This window comes from Gavialis gangeticus, unplaced genomic scaffold (assembly GCF_001723915.1).
Source record: "Gavialis gangeticus isolate Ggan-Ray unplaced genomic scaffold, GavGan_comp1, whole genome shotgun sequence".
NCBI classification, from domain to species: domain Eukaryota; kingdom Metazoa; phylum Chordata; order Crocodylia; family Gavialidae; genus Gavialis; species Gavialis gangeticus.
The window spans coordinates 4527214-4546886 of NW_017729024.1; the positions used below are offsets into that span (position 1 = coordinate 4527214).

Here is a 19673-nt window from a genome sequence, read left to right on the forward strand (position 1 = left end):
GAAAAAATGTCTTGTTTTTTTAATTTTCTGATCAAAAAGACTGGATAGATTAACCTGAGAAAAAAAAAAAAAAAAAAAATACTACAGAAACAACTCAGCCACACTTTTGTCTGAAATTCAGTATGCTTTTTCTTTTGGACCTGTTCCTTCATAAACAGGAAAAATAAAAGCAAACATGATCCTCCTTATAACTTTGAAGAAAAGAATAAATGCAGCAGAACATGACAATTAGGGTAACGACCCTAAAAAGGAAACAGTTATTTCAAATACTTGGTATGTTCAAAACATTCATTCACAAGTACACATTAATTTCTATGAAAGCATCCATCCAGTTTAGTAACGAACCCTAAATAAAATATCTAATCCTATCTCTCTCAACCCACTGTACTGTTCTCATTATAGCTATAACCACCACATACCCTCTGTTTCCATTCCCACTGCTAGTTATTGCAGCATATGAAAGCTGCTCAGCACGCACATTTGGTTCATAGTTCCCATATGCTACAGGATATGCAGACATCCTACACGCACATTCTAATCACCAAACGATTCATCTTACCAAATGGCTAGATCACATGCAAAATAAAACACATATATTTGAACTTGGACAAAGGTCAGAAATTCTCACATCTTAGACTGTTGTAATTCTGCTGCTGGGCCTTGCAAAGCCATGGTTTGCCTTTTTTTTTTAATGGGTTTGAAGGGGGTCGGGGGCAGAACATGGAGATGTTTGAGGCAGAGGTAGGGAGCAGGGGAATGGGACAATGGCTACAATAGAAACTCAAATCTCAACTGAACATGATAAACAACCAGCAAGACTCTGAGCTCAGCTACGCTGCTGGAAATTCTGGGTAACTCCAATCAAGTTATCCTGGATATACACCCATGTATTAGAGGCCAGCTTGTATTCATGAAAGGACTTTAACAAAATTCGGTGCACAAAGATTCATACTTGCTATTATACAGATCTTCAGAAAAAAATAGCAAATTTTAAAACAGGTAAATACATGCATGCATGTGTCCCCAAAATGTCAGCTAAATCATAATGGAAACACTATTTTCTAGGGCAATATTCCATAATACAGTTATGCGTAATGCTCTACCTTTGGAAAGAGTAACAAAATATCCACACATCATAGCAATTTCTCCATTTAAGGATGATAATTTCTTTTAGACAGAATCAACCCAATTACCGTGATTTTTTTCCACATAATGTTACTCCACCTACACTGGTAAACATTTTAAAATCCTGTTTCAACTAGTGTTGTAATGATTCACACCTAGAATACTCTTGTGTAATATCTGTATGCCTATATTAAGAAGCAAAGGTTTTCAAAGGTCATTAAAGCAGTTTTTCATTGCTTCCTCAGTTGTTCTAGAAGACTCCTAGAGGGTGGGTGGGAAGAGATTAATGATATCAGGGGGTTAATTTTTATTAAATGACAACATATTTTAAACCAGAACATTGAGAAAAATGCAGATGGAATATTACCTTTGCCAGTGTGTTGGACCCTGACAGCATACTTCATGTTTGGTCCAGACCATTAACAAGAAGGGCTTCTTAAATTCAGTGGGGTCAGAAGTTTAGTTTATTTTGCAAGAATAACACTATTAACAGCTCCTATTCTTTCATGTCACCAGAGTTAACACCCACACATTCCAACACTGGTTAATGCAGGCCAGCCAAGTGAAGACTGGAGCTACTAAGGGCCGTCATTTTTGCCGGGATATGTTAAAACAGAATTTATACTGTGCTTTGAAAACAATCTAAAAGGATCAATCTACCTTATGAATCTGTTGTAGACCTACACAGAGAGAAAGATGGATGGATGAGAGCATATAAAAGCAAGTAAATCTGACTCTGTATATTGATTTTTCAAAGGACAGTGTAGAGCATTTTGGTGAGGTCTTATATATCACTCCAAAGGACCAAATGCTCTTGTGCATATGTCTCAAGAATGTTAGTATTTATCACCAGGTGATGCACTGTTGTATGCTTTCATTATGTAGTTTTGTAAATAATCTGGTTTTCATTGGAGGAAGTTAGACCACTACAGTTTAATACACCTCAAAACAAACAGGATAGAATATCACAAGGAGATCTTTGTGTAGCTTTAACTAAGGAGATCCCTTGCTGTTGTTAGATAATCAAAGTTAGCAGTGGTTTGAAGTACACATGCAGGGTTTTTTTTAGAGTTCTATGAGTTTTTAGAGTTTTTTAGAGTTTATAGAGGAAATTCATGGTTTAATAATGAGATTTTGGAAATCAAAACAGAAAAATCTGCCTATGACACCATCTTCTCTCTGTTTACCTTTTTCTAAATCACCAACCAATCAGTATGAAGTATACAACATCTCTATTTGAGTAACCGTTTTCTAAATATTCTAGATAAATTAGTCAGATTAGCTTCCACTTCTTCATTTAACAAAGCCTGCCTTTCAGAAGAAGTGTTTTCTTCTTAAAATGTTTGAAACAAACAACATGCAAACAGAACTCACAACCAAAACCTGAATATTTTTATAGATTGCTACATAGTAGCTTTATAGCAAAATATAGTATGTGAGATCTAGAATAATTCAGCTCTAGTGTTCATTTGTGCCACTCACGCAAACATTCACATAATGTACTTATTCCTCAAGGCACCCATTGAAACAAAAGTGTTTTATACATTTCTGCTATTCTGCTAGTGAATCTTTAAGATTATGTTTTACTGAATACCATAGGATATAGTTAATTGTTTGGTCAAAATAAATGCATAATGCTCAACACTAGGACAAAAAGATCCTTTGCTCTTGTATAAAGTCAATAAACATACTGCCTTAACAGGATTCTTTAAAAGAAATGAATAGCTCACCAACTTATCTATAAACCTGGGACTGACACTGCAGATGACTGTATCTGAATAGACTAGCAAACCACCTCCAAGTAATACTCCAGCAGAAACAGCAGAACAAGAGACCCTATAATATTTGTATGTAATATATGATGTGAATGGAAAATGCAGTTTACCTTCTTCGGTTTCATGCCACACAATTCCCTCCAAGTTCACACTGGTGCCAGGCTCACAGGGTCCAAGGCATTCAGGTTCTGTTACTACTCCAACTTCACAAGTGTTTACACCCACTGAACGAGTCCGTACCAAAAGCTGCTCGACTGGTGCTGCAATACTGGATGAAGATGGGGAAAAGTAGGAAGGCAGAATCTGAGGTGTGATACTGCTGGAAATCGGAGGTGGAGGTGCAGGCACTGTAAACAGGGGATCAACCTGAAAACAACAGACAATTTTACTATAATGGTGCTCAGATTAGAACAAAACAGAACAGAATATGAGAGTGCTTAAAACTCTGCTACAGTGCAAACAAGCATTCAAGTACATTGTGGGGTGATTTCAACCTTGCATTAGGACCTCTTTTGGCATGTAGATTCATACTGCACATGAAGCATTCATTATGGAAAATCTGTTATGCTAATCAAAAGAAAACACTAAAGTTCTGGAAGACTATGCCCCATTGCCTTAGACTGCTAACATAAAATAATAAAGAATTAAAGCCACTGTTTTTCTTGGCTCTGGCAGAAAAGTGATTTGTGGATAGAAATTAATTTTTCAAAAACAGGAACTGTATTTTTTTCAAGAAAAACATTTCTGAAAGCACACAAGGACATATGAATGCCACACTTCTCTGTGCACCGTAAAGAAATTATGTATGTGGTGCAACTCAAATACTCAATATACCATACACGATCCCCTCTCATCCAAGCATTTAACATGCATTAGGCTTACCCAGCTGATAATATACAAACAAAATTATATCCGTGCCCTTACAATAACAAAGATTACAACCCTTACAGAAATCAAAACCACCCAGCTAACTGTAAAGGGTTACCAAAATACAAATTACAACAACAAAAATTATTAGCCAATACATTTTATTTGTATGTTGATTTAGAAACACCACTACATTTTTGCACCGCTTTCATGAAACTGCAACAGATTTTCCACATATGGGGCTCTATCCTGTGGGGTGCTGAGGACTCAGGCTTTGCTAGCAAAGACTTTACTGTGTGATGGGGATTTTTAAAAAAAATTTTTGAGTCTTTTCCATTCTGTAGACTCATTTCCATATTCACCCCCAAGCATTTCAAAGCTCAGTATTTTACTATGGACATAATATTCTCTTTGTCACACAAAAAGGAAGTAAAAGGAGGAAATGAGCTCCTAGTTAAACAGCTGAACCAGTCATCTGTGTCAGTTTCTTGTTTATATCTGTGAAGGACTCTTCTACACAGTGGAACATTAAAATGATAAACTAATGTGCATTTGGCACATCTGATCCAAAATTTCACCAAAACATCCTCCATCATCTGAATGTTAAAAAGGCTAAATTTCCTGTTGTCAATTCTGTAATAAAATGTCTTTAACTCTTTGTCCCTTTATTGTACTGTATCCCTAATGATAAAGATGAGAAGCCATGCAGCAGATGCTATGATTTATGTTTCATGTAAATGCAGCTCAATGCAGTTTAAAATTCATATTGATGATTACTCTTTTAAAATCAACTTGACAAATGCAGACCTAGAGAGTGGAAAAATTGGAGGGACCATGCTAATTTCTGCATTCTTTACGTCACATAAACATTTAATCACAGAATTAATTTAATTTAATTCCTCAGCCTGATGAAGGGTGTTTGTGCCTGAAAGCTTGCAAAAAAAAAAGATTTTTTTCCAGCTATTTGAGTTGGTCTAATAAAAGATATCATATTTACCCAAAGAACCTTGTCTGCCTATGTCCTTAGACCAACATGGCTACAACCCATGCCCTTTAGTCACAGAAAGCATATTCATGATTTCAAAACTTTCCTTTTGAAAAATGTTGATTGACTTCCTTCAAGCAGCAAGTTTTACTCGTTTAAGCATTGCTCATGCATCTAAGAATTGGGCCATTGAGCTGCGCACAGAAATCTAAATATATAAAAGGCCTTAAACTGCCTCTTTTACCTTTGGCCTAACTGGTCATAAACAAAAAGGAAAGGAATTCTGGCTACAAGCCTGAAAATCAGATTAAGTTTAGAAGCAGCTGACTGAATTGTGATCTCAGTTACACTGGGTCAAGTAGGGTAATTAAATTCAAATTCTTAAGATAGTTATTATATTAGGACTAATAATATTTCTGGGTTAAAACACGGGAAATTGGGGGGGGGCGGTATTTTAAAAACAGACCCTAAAATATTACCCGCAATTTTGCAACCACGCTTATCCACATCTATGCTTTAGCATGTAAACTGTATTATCTACCTCTGGATAGCTGTCCACCTGATCTACATATACAAAAGCTCACTTGTACACATGCTATTTACTTCCTTGCAGTGAGTTCACTGCATTTTAAAGATTTTTTTCCCCCTGCAGGCAAATATAAATGAAAAAAATAAATCAACAACTGAATCAGTCCACCAATCCTGAAAGCCTATTAGCACCTGCATACATTTACGGACTTTAATGGAGTTACTAGAGCATAAAAATGATGTAACAAAGTATTTTCATACCTCATACTTTTCTTTTACCACCATTAAACTTGGAGATAGGCAACAGTAAAAATAAGGAAGCATAGCAGTATGGAAGTGAGAGCATGCAGGTAAGTCAAATGTCAACTGACCTTGAAAAACACTTAGTTCTTGCAAAAATTCTTTGAACCAAATAAGCATTACATAAAACAATGCCTATTCATTCAGAGAATAGAGAAGAGACTGATTTTAAACTGCAGAGATTACGACTGTAACTTGCCAGAAGGGAATTCCCTTGTGGAAGCAAACTACTACATGGCATAGAGCCCTGCTACCTTAGTGTGGGGATTATGGCAGAGCTCCACTCCACCAATCCTCTAATGGAATAAAGTGCCTTAGGGACAAAATAGAGGAGCTCTTAATATACTCTGTGTCATGCTGGTGAAAAAGCAGGCAGCAGAACCTGGTACCTGGAAACCTCCACTCCATCTTGCAAGTACTGAAAAAACCTAAGTCTGTGCCCTCATAAAACTGAGTAATGCTAAATGAACTGCCTGGCTGCTAGTTTTCACATGGCTTTGTAAAGCTGATCACATTCCTGCTTCCCAGATGACATAATTCTTCCATAGCATGCACCTATCACAAAGCAAGAGGAAACAACATGTTTATTGCCGGGGCACTAAAAAGAGCAAATGTTGTAAATGAATGAAGCCAAGATTGGGAGATAATGTTTTCCCATTCCCAAAGCATTCCAAAAAAGAACAAAAAATGAAATTCATTTTTAACAGTTTACACCCTCCCCCAAATACCCTATTTGCTGCAAATATTTTGCACTGTTCACTTGCTTCTCTCAACTTGCTGATAAATGTCCAAATTTTCTTACTTACTAAAAATACACCTCAACCAGTACGCTACAGCCACAAGGAACTGGGTTAAAAAGGCTAGAAAGTGAATATTATAGAAAAAAAGGAACTGCTGTACTGTGAAATCAATATAAAAAAAATCACTTGTAGAGAGAGAGATGATTTTTTGACTGTTCATAGAGTCTCTGCCAGTGCAAACATTTCCTTGCTTATAATAAAAATGTGTAGAACCTAAATATTGCTCTGGTTTCCAATTTTTTAAAATTATCCCTTCTTGTTTGATCATCATAAAGGCAGGATAGCAAAGTGGTAGTTCTCAGTGATCACCACTGTGGTATCACAATTGTTTTTTATGAATTCTCAAAAGGGCACTGATGTAAGCTATTAGAGGCAAAAAGAGAAGCAGGAAGGCAACCATCTCCAGTGGAAAAAAAGGCATGTAAGTCTAACATCTGGTGGTGGCAGTCTGTCAAACTGAGGAAAGTTAATGTCAAGAACAGACGCTCTGCAGTTTCTCACTGTTATTTTTGCATGATTATTCCCAGGTGTTGGTACATGCTGAGCAGTAGCCTCGCTATTTATCACACAGGAGATCCAAACGGGTGGGGGAGTTAAAACAGAGGAAGGTTATTTACACAGATCATGGCTCTCAATATACACAATCAAAGGGCTTAAAAATCTACAGAAATATTCAAGCAATATTTTTTTCAATCATTTTATTCAAGGGCTTTTTGAGAGCTGATTAGTAATGATGGCTACAAAGCTGGAATGTTGTTTGTGGCAGCTTTCCACTGCCTAGTCTTTGATTGTATCAGGCAGTGATGGTTGTCAGTACTAGAAAGCTGACAGAAAATGAAGAACGCCTGCCAACGAATGGATAGAAAGTGCTCCACTGCACACTTCTCTATCTGAAGATGACAAAAAAAGACATTTTGGTGACTGCACTGTGAAGGATTCTCTTTAGGAGGGGGGTAGAAGAGAAAAGCAATGTCACCTTAACTGAAAACAAGAATGGCTCTTTAATGTATGTGGTTTTACTTTGGCTTCTCTGCACTTCTGGGCTAAGTGTACAGACATTCAAAAAACCGGAGGCAGAAGCGATCCAATCTACTCATGTTTCTCTAGGCTGTGTAGACTGAATTGTGCGCAAACAGAACATATGTTTGCCCTTTGTTGGGGGAGGCAGGGAGATGCCTGCACCGGCCAAGACCAGGAGGTGTGGTGTGCTCCTGCATACCTCCCAGAGTGCCAGACACTGAGGAGGGCAGCTGAGCCCAGCCAAGCAAGTACCATCCCGACTGGCCTGGCGCTCAGCCCCAACCCACTGCTGTCAGCCATAGGAAGGGGGAGCCAGCACAGAATCTCTCCCCAGCCCTGCCACAGCAGTGAGAGAGGGGGAAAAGTGGAGGCCCCCATCTTACAGACCTAGCTTCCCCAGACAGAACTGGGGTCTGCACAGCTAGGATCTTCACCTGGGCCTGGGGCAGTACAAGGGAAAGCCCCTGCCACATGCCCCCCCCCACTGTGAAGACCCCAGCTGGGGCAGGGAGAGGGGGGCCATGGCTGGGGACTTTACTTCCCCCTACACTGCTAAGAGACAGCAACTCGTGGAGAGCCCCAGCCAGGCAGCAGAAAAGGGGGACGGGAAGTCCCCACAGCGCTGGCCCCTCCAGCTGTGAAGACCATGGCTTGGGGAGGGGTCTGAGAGGTACTCTGCCCCTCCTCCCCCTTGCCTCCTGGCTCACAGGTACAGGCAGGACACTGGGCTTAGGAGCAGAGGCTTTGCTGGCAGGGTCAGCAGGCTTGAACTATTTTGGACCAAAGTTGAGAAGCAGGCTTAAACTACTGGACAGGTCTCAGACTTACACCAGTCACCAGCCCCCTCTTTTTTAAATCAAGATAAATTTAACTTGAGCATCTTCACAGATTACAGCTGTAGAAATATATCATGGAGGTTAATATCTCAGGAAGAAATATCCCAAGCCACATGGAGTCATTTCATGACATGCGTGAAAGTCATGATGTGACCTTTCCCAAAACACATCCTCCATTACAAATCGAGCAGCACAGGCTGCAAGCTCGCCCTTAAGATTGTAATGTACAAGAAAATGCAGCACTCTAAAGTGGCATTCACCTTTTTTTTTGTATACATAAATGAATTTCATTTTCATTGAATCATCTCTTCTAAAATAAAACTGGGGGAGTTTGGAAATTAATTTCCAAAATGTTGAGACCAAATAGCATGTAGCTTGGCATTACCTTAAAGCAGTGATTCTCAATCAGGGTGTTGCAGCATCCTGGGGTGCCTTGAGGTCTTTTCAGGGGTGTCATAGGATAGCATGCAATATTAACACTTTAGGTGCGCAAATACGATTAACAAGATAAACCCAGCTGTTTTGAATAAGAACCCATCGTGTTAACAAAATCCTGGCCTGTTGTGTGGTCTTCCAGTTCTTTGCAATATAAAAAATTGCTATACAATTTTTCCATAGTAAAAAAATGAGTGAAAACTAAGAGCTGGCATATTCCAAGGAGTGCCTTGAGTCTAAAAGGTTGAGAACCACTAGCCTAAAGTATACCTGTCCTCCCTCCAAGTAGTACTGAAAAAACAATAACCCCAGACAGCCTAATTCTAAGCTCCCAACAGTGTAAAACAGGAGTGATACTATTGAAATTAAAGGAATTAGAGGGAAAATAATGGTAACAGATGTATATGACTTTAAAGACAATGCTGTTCCTGCTACAACCCCTTGAAAAAAACTGAAATAATACTTTTGTTGTGATCAAAGAAGGATCTCAGTTTCCTCTGAATAATCTCAGTTTTTGAAGAAATAAGAGAAAGGTCTCTCTCCATTAGTGGAAAATTTTACGTACTGAGCTAATGAAGAAAAACAATTTGGTGTCTCTAACACCTTACAGCCTGTCCTATTCTCCACAACTGTATTTGCTCTATTGGCAAAAAGAATAAGGGCCAAAATTGAATACAATTCTGTTTTAAATTTTTATTACTATTTTATATTGTTTCATTTTATTAAATTTTATGTACCATCATATATTATGTTTGATTTTACTTTTGTTTAAATTACTAGAATGTGTAATTTTATTGTATGCTTTTACCAATAACTACAAATTATGTCATTTTATTATATAATTTTATTGTTAGTTCTACTATATAATTTTGGCAAAAGGTGTAAATAAACTGCTACTAATAACAATCCTTATTTCAAAACCTTTTGGTCACTGCTTACTGTAGTACTACCAAAAGAGTTTAAATAAAAAAATTGTTCTTCCCAAAATTCATAGAGAAAAATGTTAGGTCAACAGAAAAATGTTTGAAAAACAGAAAGCAATATTAAATCTTTTAAGCCCTTCAAAAGCAAATTATGGAAACAAACATAAGTCCTGCTGCCTTCTTTCAATAAAGTATCAATGTCTGTCAATCCCAGGGGTGGGCAAAATGCGGCCCATGGGCCAGATCCGGCCTGTCAGGCCATTCTATCCGGCCCCCGGGGCCCCTAAGAAAATTTAGAAAATTAATATTTATCTGCCCCTTGCTACCTGTCATGTGGCCTTCAATGGCTTGCCAAAACTTAGTAAGTGTCCCTCCGTCTGAAATAATTGCCTGCCCCAGTCTATCCCCTACCTGTCTTCAAGAACTTCTATACCAGTCCAGTTGTTGGATTCTAGATCCTTTTAGCCAGCAGAGTACAGTCTTTCAAGGGCAACATATCCCATCAACATGTGTAAGAAGGCTGTAGTCATCTCTCAGACTTCAGATGAATACCTCAAAAAGTATTTTCACAGAAACTGGGCTGACCGCACTCTTTAGGAAATGAACAATGCTAATGAGAATGATTATAACATGAACTAAAACCTTTCAATAAATTCTGATACAGGGATTGAACTTACTAGTAGATGCTAAACCGTATATATATGGACTTTAAACTTGTAAAGAATCTCAAGAAAAAGGGAATTAACAGACAGAGAAAATTCCTCTTGTTTTTCAACAGTCTCTACTAGCTTACATGCTTGGGACTTCCCAGAGCAGTTCACCCATTTTAGCATGGGAGAGATTAGCATTTGGCAGCTGCCAGCAACACCATTCTGCCAAAGCTGCATCCGTGAAAGCCTGCATGGCAACTCTAATGTTTGGCAGAGGCCTGGGATGATGCCTAGATAACCACCTGCAAATTTCTAGTGAACATGCTTCCCCTTTTTCAGCCCAAGAAAATCACAGCGATTGTAATAAATGGCCCTTAAATGTCTCTTGCACAGTTTTTTTTTTCTCCTGGAAACATAAGTCTTCTTGGAAAAGACTATCCACTATCTCAAGTTGCCGCCTGGCCCTTCTCCAAGCCTTAATGACAAATAAACAGCTTTCAAAAGGCCATGACATACACTATCCTGAAGAGTCACAGCACTCTAAGGACAGCTAAACAATGAGAGTCTTTTTTTGTTTTGATTGGGGCAGAATGTAAATATAAGACTCTCTCCTGTTTCCAGTAGAAATCTGATGTCTCAGTCTGAATTATGGGAGTGTTCCAAGATCATGCTTGTTTTGTGAAGGATCAGATATAGCTATTTCCTGAGAGGTGCCTGCAGTTCCATGACCTTCCAGATGAATGCACCCCAACAAGGAAAATAAATTCTAAAGACAGTAGTCACACAGGTATTCTTCTCAGAAGGAGTCTCCTGTGGTTCAGTGGTACAGCCCTTGTCTACCACACAGGACACCTGGGTTGGATTTCCAGACACTTATACAACTACAGCCATGGAGGCACCAAACATCTGGACTCAGTCTGGTCTTTGGATTCTGACTCAGTGGCCTAAAAGGAGGATGGAAAGTCTGGGCAACCTCCACTCCTCCAAAAATTCCTGCCCAGGCATATATGCATCCAAGGTCTGGGTGGGACTCCTGCATACAGCATGATCCAGTAGGATCAACGGTTGCCATTCTTCTCAGAGATTTAAGGATTGGAGCCTTCAGGAAGCTCAATTAAAATAAAATGTGGTATCAAACTATAGAAAATACTCCACCAAACCAGTAACAGCTGATGTTCAAAACTGAACTTAATGTAGGTGAACTCAACTCCATGTCCAGCCTCACTTGTAGAAAGTTGGAGCAACCTTGACGCTCTGGCCTAGGATGAACGTGTCCTTGCTTTATCACATTACTGTGATAAAGTTTTCCGAGCTTAAGTATGTACATGAAGGTGATGGATTCCTGCATTGTACCATGACTAAAATAACATCAATTGATAAGCTTGTTTCCTTTAGGTTTTTACTCTCCATATCCAAGCCAATTGTGCAAATTGTGGCAGATTGGAATAATTTGTTATCCCTTGCCTATCAGACATGCTCATACCTATGATCACTATCTTCTGGGACAACTGCCTCCGAAGCCAGTACAGAGCCTATAAGCACTAATAATACTACTAACTTGGTTAGCTTTGCAGATACTTGCACTGTTATAGCCAACAGTGAAGTGAGGCTCAGGGTGTGCTAAAGGAACTGTATCATTTGCTTCAGCCTCTTTATACCTACTACAATTTCAGTCCTTTTCTTTTCTGTATTTTTTCTGTATACATTCCAAACCATTTGTGACCTGCCCCACTTCTGTACATACTGTTGAATACTCTCATTTCAGTTTTGTGATATCACAAACATACCGTTGATTTAATTCCTAGACTCCCCAGTTTGCATGGATCCTGATGAGCCAATCCATCACAATGTTTATTTTTCCTGCTATATGGCTCACCAAGACTGTCTGTATCCTTGGAGTTACAATGTGATCCCCTGACTATTTCTGTATGCCATAAACACATCAAAGTCTAATTAGGCCCTTATGGATGAAGCTTTCAATGTATTCTGAAAAGTTAACAGGACTCATCTCACCACCTTGGACACTGGTGCATTTACAGACCACTTTATTTTTGCATTCACTGATCATAGGTTATAATTTTGTCTAGACAAGCTTCCCTGCCCACAGCGTTGGCATCTATGATAGGTAAGAGAAATGGTTACCCATGTTAGTCTGAAATCTTGCAGAAAGGTGTTGTATCTTACAGACTAACTAAAACAGAACTGCATAAAATTTTGTAAGCAACAGTTTACTTCAGATGAGATGAAGGGACTGCCTTATTTTTGCTAAATTCCTTTCAGTGTTCTACTGTCTTCTCCTGGGACCATCTAATGGAACATAAGATCCAAAGTCAGGCAGGTACTTTGAAAACTGTATCCCACTCTTTATTATTCTCAGTGGGTGCACTTATTGTGCAGTAATTTAGGTTAGTGCACAGTGATTGAAAGTTACTATCCAGTATGGACACGCCTCTACATGGGTATGCCTGTACTGCACAGTAACTATAGCATCTTATGCCGACTTGGACATAAATTTGCTACCTGCATAATGCAGGTAACAAATTTACACCCAAGTAATTACTGCACAGCAATGCACATGTAGATGCATTATGGCACAATAACACTGTGTGGGCAGCTGACTTGGGATTAATTTTACTCCCAAATTGGTCCACACACAGCGTTACTGCACTGTAATGCCTGCATGTGTAAACGCCAGCCTAAAAGCTGCTTACTGTATCTGTAGAAATACTCAATCTGTCACACACTTATTCAAATGGTTCTATTCTGCTTTTGGTTACATCATTGTGAATCCAGAGTAATTCCACTGAAAAGCAACTGAATTTGCCTCACTATGCTTGTTTTAACAGGGAAGTGAGAAAGTCAGCTTTGACGGTGATATTTCAAGCAGCATTACAAATTCCTTTTGAAAATAGTCGAAATGCAGTGAAGGTTTTTTATTGGAAAATCCACCCAAAGTGAGGTGCTAAAATGATTTTTTGTTCATTCATTTTATTTAAACAGAATTTAGTAATGGTGAAAAATGTTTACTGATAGCCTTGTAACAGCGAGACTCAAGGAATAAATTAACCCACAACACAAATACAAAGGAATGTATAGAAAGTAACTATATAGGAATGAGCAGGGCAAATTTTCCCATCTACCCACGTGTTACCAAAGAAGGGCCTTACTGCACCTAAAACAGTACCTTTAAGAATGAGGGGGAACTGAATTTTTGTGCCCTTTTCTTTCTTATTCTAACATTAAATGTCAATAAGGTTACAAATTAGGTGACAACTGTAACTGGGTGGAGAACATATTATTTGGTTAGAGGCCACTGAACAGGTACTTGATAGCCAAACCTTTTCTTCTCTGTTACCTAAAGGCAGACTTTAGGATCCATTAACATCTGCTATCTGGTCCTGCTGAAGCTTGTTTAGCATTTCAATGGTTTAACTTTTTTCATTGATTTTGTCTAGGTACTTAAGTGACCTCATTACCATACCATCTAAGAACCCCCCACCTTCCCCAGGGCATTTTTATCCCCATTAGGGAATTTTATTTTACAGATGGAGAACTGTGATCAAATGGTTTCACAATCACTAATAGAGCCAGGAATTGAACCCAGATCTCTGTTCTAAGTTTCATATATAGTTTTCTCTAATTCAGTGCTGCTTTTATCCCCTCCTTTAATGTGCTGGCATATTCATGTTCTTTTGCAGTCACGGTATGACAGAGTCCACTACAAAAATACTTCTTTATATTTGGTAGAAACTCAAATATTTTGCCCAAGTGAAATGAAAAATAAACCTAATCTAAACTGTCATAAAATCATGAAATGCCTCTGGCAGTTCTATCAAAGTATATAGACATGTACAGACCCTTTGAAGAAATGAAACTGCAGTTTATCAAGTGTGATTTATAAGCAACACTGATTTAGCTGGGAGATAACACTGCTGTCTAATCATTAGTAGTCAGACAACAGCCATGTGAACACATCAATTATGGGCCACTGCCAAAAGCCCTTGAGATCCTGGAGATTAACAGCCAATCCTCTGTTTTACAAGCTCACATCAAAAAGAATATTAATAAGAGGAGGGGCAATGCGAAAGCTTGTCAGAGTAATTCAGCCACTAAAACAAGGCATTTTTTTTCTTCTGCTCTGCCTTGAACCGGTCCATGAAAGAAGCTGGCATCAGCTACAAAGTGTAGAGCTGCCAATTTCTCAGAAAATGTTTTTCATTAACATATGGGAAGTTGTAAAGGGCTGCAAAAGCTCTATTTGGAGGATAAAGGCTACAACTTTTATGCATTCTTTTCTTTAATGCATCAATCATCAACAGCAATCTTTATTCAAATATTTGGAAATTAACACCCATGCCCAGAAGTATTTGCTGCCTTTTCTCTTCCTCAAAGGCAGCAGGCTTTTAAAATCAGAAATAAATTAGGCAGTCTCCAAGATATCAATCTGACTAGTCAATCAGAATACCTAAACTAAAAGCTCTAACAAATAACCATCACCCTGTTTTGTTTGATCTCCAAAATCGGGTTACTTATAGAACATTCCCTGGCTGCTGCTTATAGACTGACTTTATTTCCCATCTCAGGTGGCTGAGAAAGTCTGACTAGAAATCTGTTCTCATTACCATGGAGGGAGGGACACATCAAGACAAAAATATGCCTGCAAAGGGAACAATATTACAATACTTGCTTCTTCACACAAACCAAAACATTCCCTTTGAGATAAGATTCAATAACACATTGCTGGGAATTAATAAATAAAATAATAGCCATAACAACAGACAATTTTAGAGGCTGATCCACATTTACAAAGCTTAGATCAGTGGTTCTAAATCTTCGGAGGCATCCTACACTACATTTGAGATATCTCTCAGAAAAAGCCAGCTCTTAATTTTCACTCTTTTTTACTGCAAATAAATAAATAAATAAAAATTGGGCAATTCTTCAGTTGCAAAGAACTCAGAAAGCCAACAACAGGTCAGAATAGTTTTAACACTATGAATTCCTATTTGAAATCTCTACGTTTATCTTGTGAATCATGTTTACGCACCGAACAGTACTAACATTGTGTAGCACCCTTAAGGGGTTCCCAAAGCACTCCAAGGTGCCATAGCATCCTGGTTCAGACTCACTGGCTTAAACTAAGGTGTGATAAAATGTATGGTTTTAAAACATGTTTGCTAATGGCTGTATACCCCCAGTATATTCTGCAAACCAAGGAAGGTTTGAAGAACCAGTCCCACCAAAATTAAATAATTATAAAACACAGAGGTACTTCATTTTCAATAGCAAATCTAATAATGAAATACAGAGGAGACATTGATGACTAAACAGATAAGGTATATCAAGCAACTAATTGTACATGCAGATCCATGTAACACAGGAGTGGTCAACTGTGGGCTTGCAGGCCAGATCTAGCCCCCAGGATCTTGTCATCTGTCCCACGGGGTTCCTCACAGGCCCATGGGGAGCCCCACAAGCTATGGACCTGTGAACTAGATCTGGTGTGGGGTTCGATCCCAGCATGTCAGCTGGAGGTGGTGTGGGGCTCCAGAACCCAATCCTGGGCACAAAGGGCTAAGCAGGGGCAGCCTGATCCAGATCCAAGCATGCAGGTCCAGTTCTGGGGCACAGGGTGTGATCTAGCCCGTGGACTGACCCCACAACACTTATTTGGTCCACAGGGTCTAAAGGCTGTTATTTCTTTAGATCAGTGGTACTCAATCATGTTTACACTTGAGAAAATTTAAAACTAATTTTTCTAAGTCCTAACATCTTTAAAAGCCTCAAACAGGTGGCCAATCTGTTAGAAAAAAGGACTTTTCAACTAAGTTTCAAATCAAATTATAAAAAAGCTCTTATCTTAGTTCATCTTCAGATAAGCTATTCAGTAGTTCAAGGCTGAACAGCAAAGATTAAGCAATGAAACCCTGATTTTTATACTCAATGGCTTGGCTAAAATATCAAAAAGCTTGCTAAATAAAGTAAAAATACATACAAGTGTTTCTAGTTGGTGTTACTTTAATTTTCATTTGCCAGTTCTTATCCTCTATATACACTGTATCTTGTCTACAATTAGACCTGTTTACTTTTAAGCAACTTTAGCAAAACCTCTAACCTATTTTTTTTTTCCTTTCTATTCCCTCTTTCTTGAATTTTCTAAAATGGCTTTCACCTTGTGACATCCTCTGGCCTGATCATTTCCTTTGCCTCTTCTTCTCTTACCCAAACTTTGGTCAAGGAAAAGCAAGCAAATGTTATATCAGATCGCCATCAAGCAACTTAAGGCCTACTATAGTTTAAATGGCTAGGGTTCATTTGTACCATCTGACACATCTATGCTGCAATCCAGAGAAGAGCTGGTAGCTTCTACCAGGGTGCATACAGAAGTGACAATTTTCTCCCAATCTGGCCACAGAAAGCAGTTGACAGCTGTGACCAAACACAAATGCACAGCTGCAAACTGCTTAAAAAATGGCTGATCGGGTGACAAACTGGCCCCAAGTGTATGAGGTATCAGATAAAGATGTTTCAAGTGTAGTGCCTTTTGTAACTTTTGTCTCTGGACCTCCCAGCCTGTCATTGTTTTCAGAATGGGAGGGGAGAAAGGGAGTGGAGGGAATTCAGTCTGGATATTTTTCAGCACCCCACCCTTCAGCACCAGCTGGGGAGCCCCAAGAACGAGGGGTCTCCATTCTGACAACAGTGAAAACTGGCAGAGCCATGACCATTGTTATGGGAACCTGGCTGCAGGCTCCCAGCCCATGGCTAGGCTCTTCCCACCCGCTTCTCGCCGGAACCAACAGTGAACTTCTGTTTGGTCTGGGGTAAGGTTATAATTCAGAACACTTTGCAAAAATTGTTCTGAGTTACAGTCGGGAGCTATACTTCTGACCTACCTTTAAACTAGCTGGCTTAGTACCAATGGCAATGAAGCCAAAGCAATGCAGACCTCAGTATGGGCTGAACAAACCTGAGGCTCTGGCAGAAAGAGATAGTTAGCAATGTTAGTCTGAAGTCAAGCAGAAGGCAGGGTAGACTTGCACCTTATAGACTAATAACTAAAAGCATCTGATGAAGTAAACCACTGCTTACAAAAACTTATGCTATACATTTGACTTAGTTAATGAGTCTCTAGCCCAGGGGTAGGCAACTTCCAGCATGGGTGCCAGAGTATGGCACATGCACCTTGGGGCGGATGGCAGGGAAGAGGCCAGGGCCACGCTGACACAACAAGGATTGGGCCCCTCTCAGCTCCCTTGCCATCTGCTCCTGGCACGCCAACATCTTACAAGCCAAACTTGCAGGTGTTTTTGGTTGTCACTATTAAATTTAGCTTGGGCCTGTCTACTCAGCAGTTCCTAATCTGTGGTATGAGTAACACCCATGGCATACAGACAACTTGTCAGTGGTGCACATTAACAGATGTATTACAATTACTTTATAATGACTAAGATTTGCTGCTGGTACTTAAGGTTGAACTGAAAAATTGGCTGGTGGTACTTAAGGTTGTATTGTTTTAAATTGGTGGTGTGCAGTCTGTCAGAGTTTGGGAACCGCTGGTCTATGTAATAGGTGTGGCCCTCTCCAGCCCCCCTCCCCCCCCAGTAGCACTAGGCTTGGTGGCTGCAGGAACCTGAGCTGGGGCAGAGGATTCTAGGGGCCTCCAGCTCTGCTGAAGGTGGGCAGTCCTGGCTTTGGATATTTCTTCACTATAAAACAGTATGATCTTACCTCGAGTTAATCAGTTTGCATAAGTTATATCAGGCTGAATGAAAGAAAAATTATTTTTCTCAGTACAGTATAGTAAACTTATTATGCCATATTAGAACATTTCAACCCTCTCGTAGAGGTTAAAGGGAAACTTAATCTCTGTGGGAGGTGTCTAGAAATTCCATGCTTCACAGCCTCTGCTAGTCAACTGTAGAGGACACAGAATTTTTTTTACCCATGAATACATTATTTGCCTCTCATTATAGTTGCAATGTGTGTAATCCCCACCGCTACCACCTTCCCTTGAAGCACTGAACATTGGTCACTGAGGGTGCGGGTTTGGCTGGGAATTAAGAACTCAACAGTTGTCTGGCAGATTTGTCTCATGTAATTAGGGTCATATCAAATGCTAAATTCGGGGTCAGAAGGGAATTTTTCCCAAAGGGCAAAATTTTCAAGACACAAGGCCAAATTCTATTTTACTTATTAGACACATAAGTGAATTTAGATGGCTAACTATGATTTGATTCCACCCTGAAAATCTATTGACACGTCTAAGTTTGTAACACCCATCAGCTTATTGCGAAGTTTAAAAAAAAAAAGCAGTGAAGAGCATGAGGACCCACTCACCTTTTGTATTAACACTTTTTCAGGGTAGAATAGAATTGCACTAATTAGGCATGTAAAATTTGGTTTCTAATTTTTACAATACCCCCAGCATTTATCCTCCAAAAATCAGGAACCTTTAAGTTGCCACGGCTTTGACAACCAAAAATAGAAATCTTCTAAAACAGTAGCCAACATCTGAAAAAAAAATACCCTAACACTTTGAATGACTAATATAGGGCCCATTAATCCAAAACCCATTGGAATCAATGGAAAGGCTTCCATTGACCGCAGTAAATTTTGGGTCAGGCCTGGAATATGCACAGTTCATCCGTTCACCAAGTTCACACTTATAGCAATCACTTTATCAGAGCAACTAAAGGGGAAAAAAAATCAAATCAACCATTGGAATACTTTATGATCTGTGTTTAAGTCTTCTAGAGATAAATACATTTATTTCTTCAAAATAGTTTTAAATGAAGAATCAAAGTGATAGAAATCGTTGATGTAAAACCAATATGTATGAAAGTCAAACACAAATTATAATGGCAAATTAATGAAATGATATGGTTTCTAAACCAGAGACTGTGATAATGCCTATTTCCACAATCCTGGACTCAGGAAACACCTCTTTTCAAATTCTCTATTAGAAAGTAGCTGATATACAGGTTTTCACCACTGTGTCAGGCATTAAACACTTATTTGATTTAAGACAGTGTTAATGACTTAGCCAATCACACACTTTTATAGTTCTACAATATACTGTGTTGTAAAAATTAAACCAGTGTTTATTACACCTCTGCTACCTTATACTTTCCTACTCACTGCATGGCCTTTTACCTAGATTAAAGCAAATATTGTACTACAGTAAAGCATGTAAGAGATATATTGGGTTGACAACACTTCTGAACATGTAAGACAGAATATTTTAACTGAAAATATTAGTTCTGTGTTCATATAAAAATAATCTATTAATTTTTTAAATTTTAGGGGTCTACTAAGAATGAGTGTGTAGTAGACATGCTGGCAGGTGAAACGTCAAGCAGCGTCCCTGCAGTATTACTAGTGCCTTACATTATTGAAACTGGATGAATTTAAAAGTTGAAATTGCTT

At 38.9% G+C, this 19673-nt stretch overlaps 1 protein-coding gene across 8 annotated transcripts in view; it reads right to left on the bottom strand.

The window, feature by feature from the left end:
* ZNF608 (zinc finger protein 608) overlaps positions 1 to 19673 on the bottom strand; it is a 115538-nt gene that overhangs the window by 64402 nt on the left and 31463 nt on the right. For all 8 annotated transcript variants that reach the window (XM_019516840.1, XM_019516833.1, XM_019516835.1 and 5 more), the window contains one exon: positions 3011 to 3266. In XM_019516840.1, coding sequence (XP_019372385.1) covers positions 3011 to 3266 — 256 coding nt within the window. The remainder of the gene's footprint in view (positions 1 to 3010; positions 3267 to 19673) is intronic.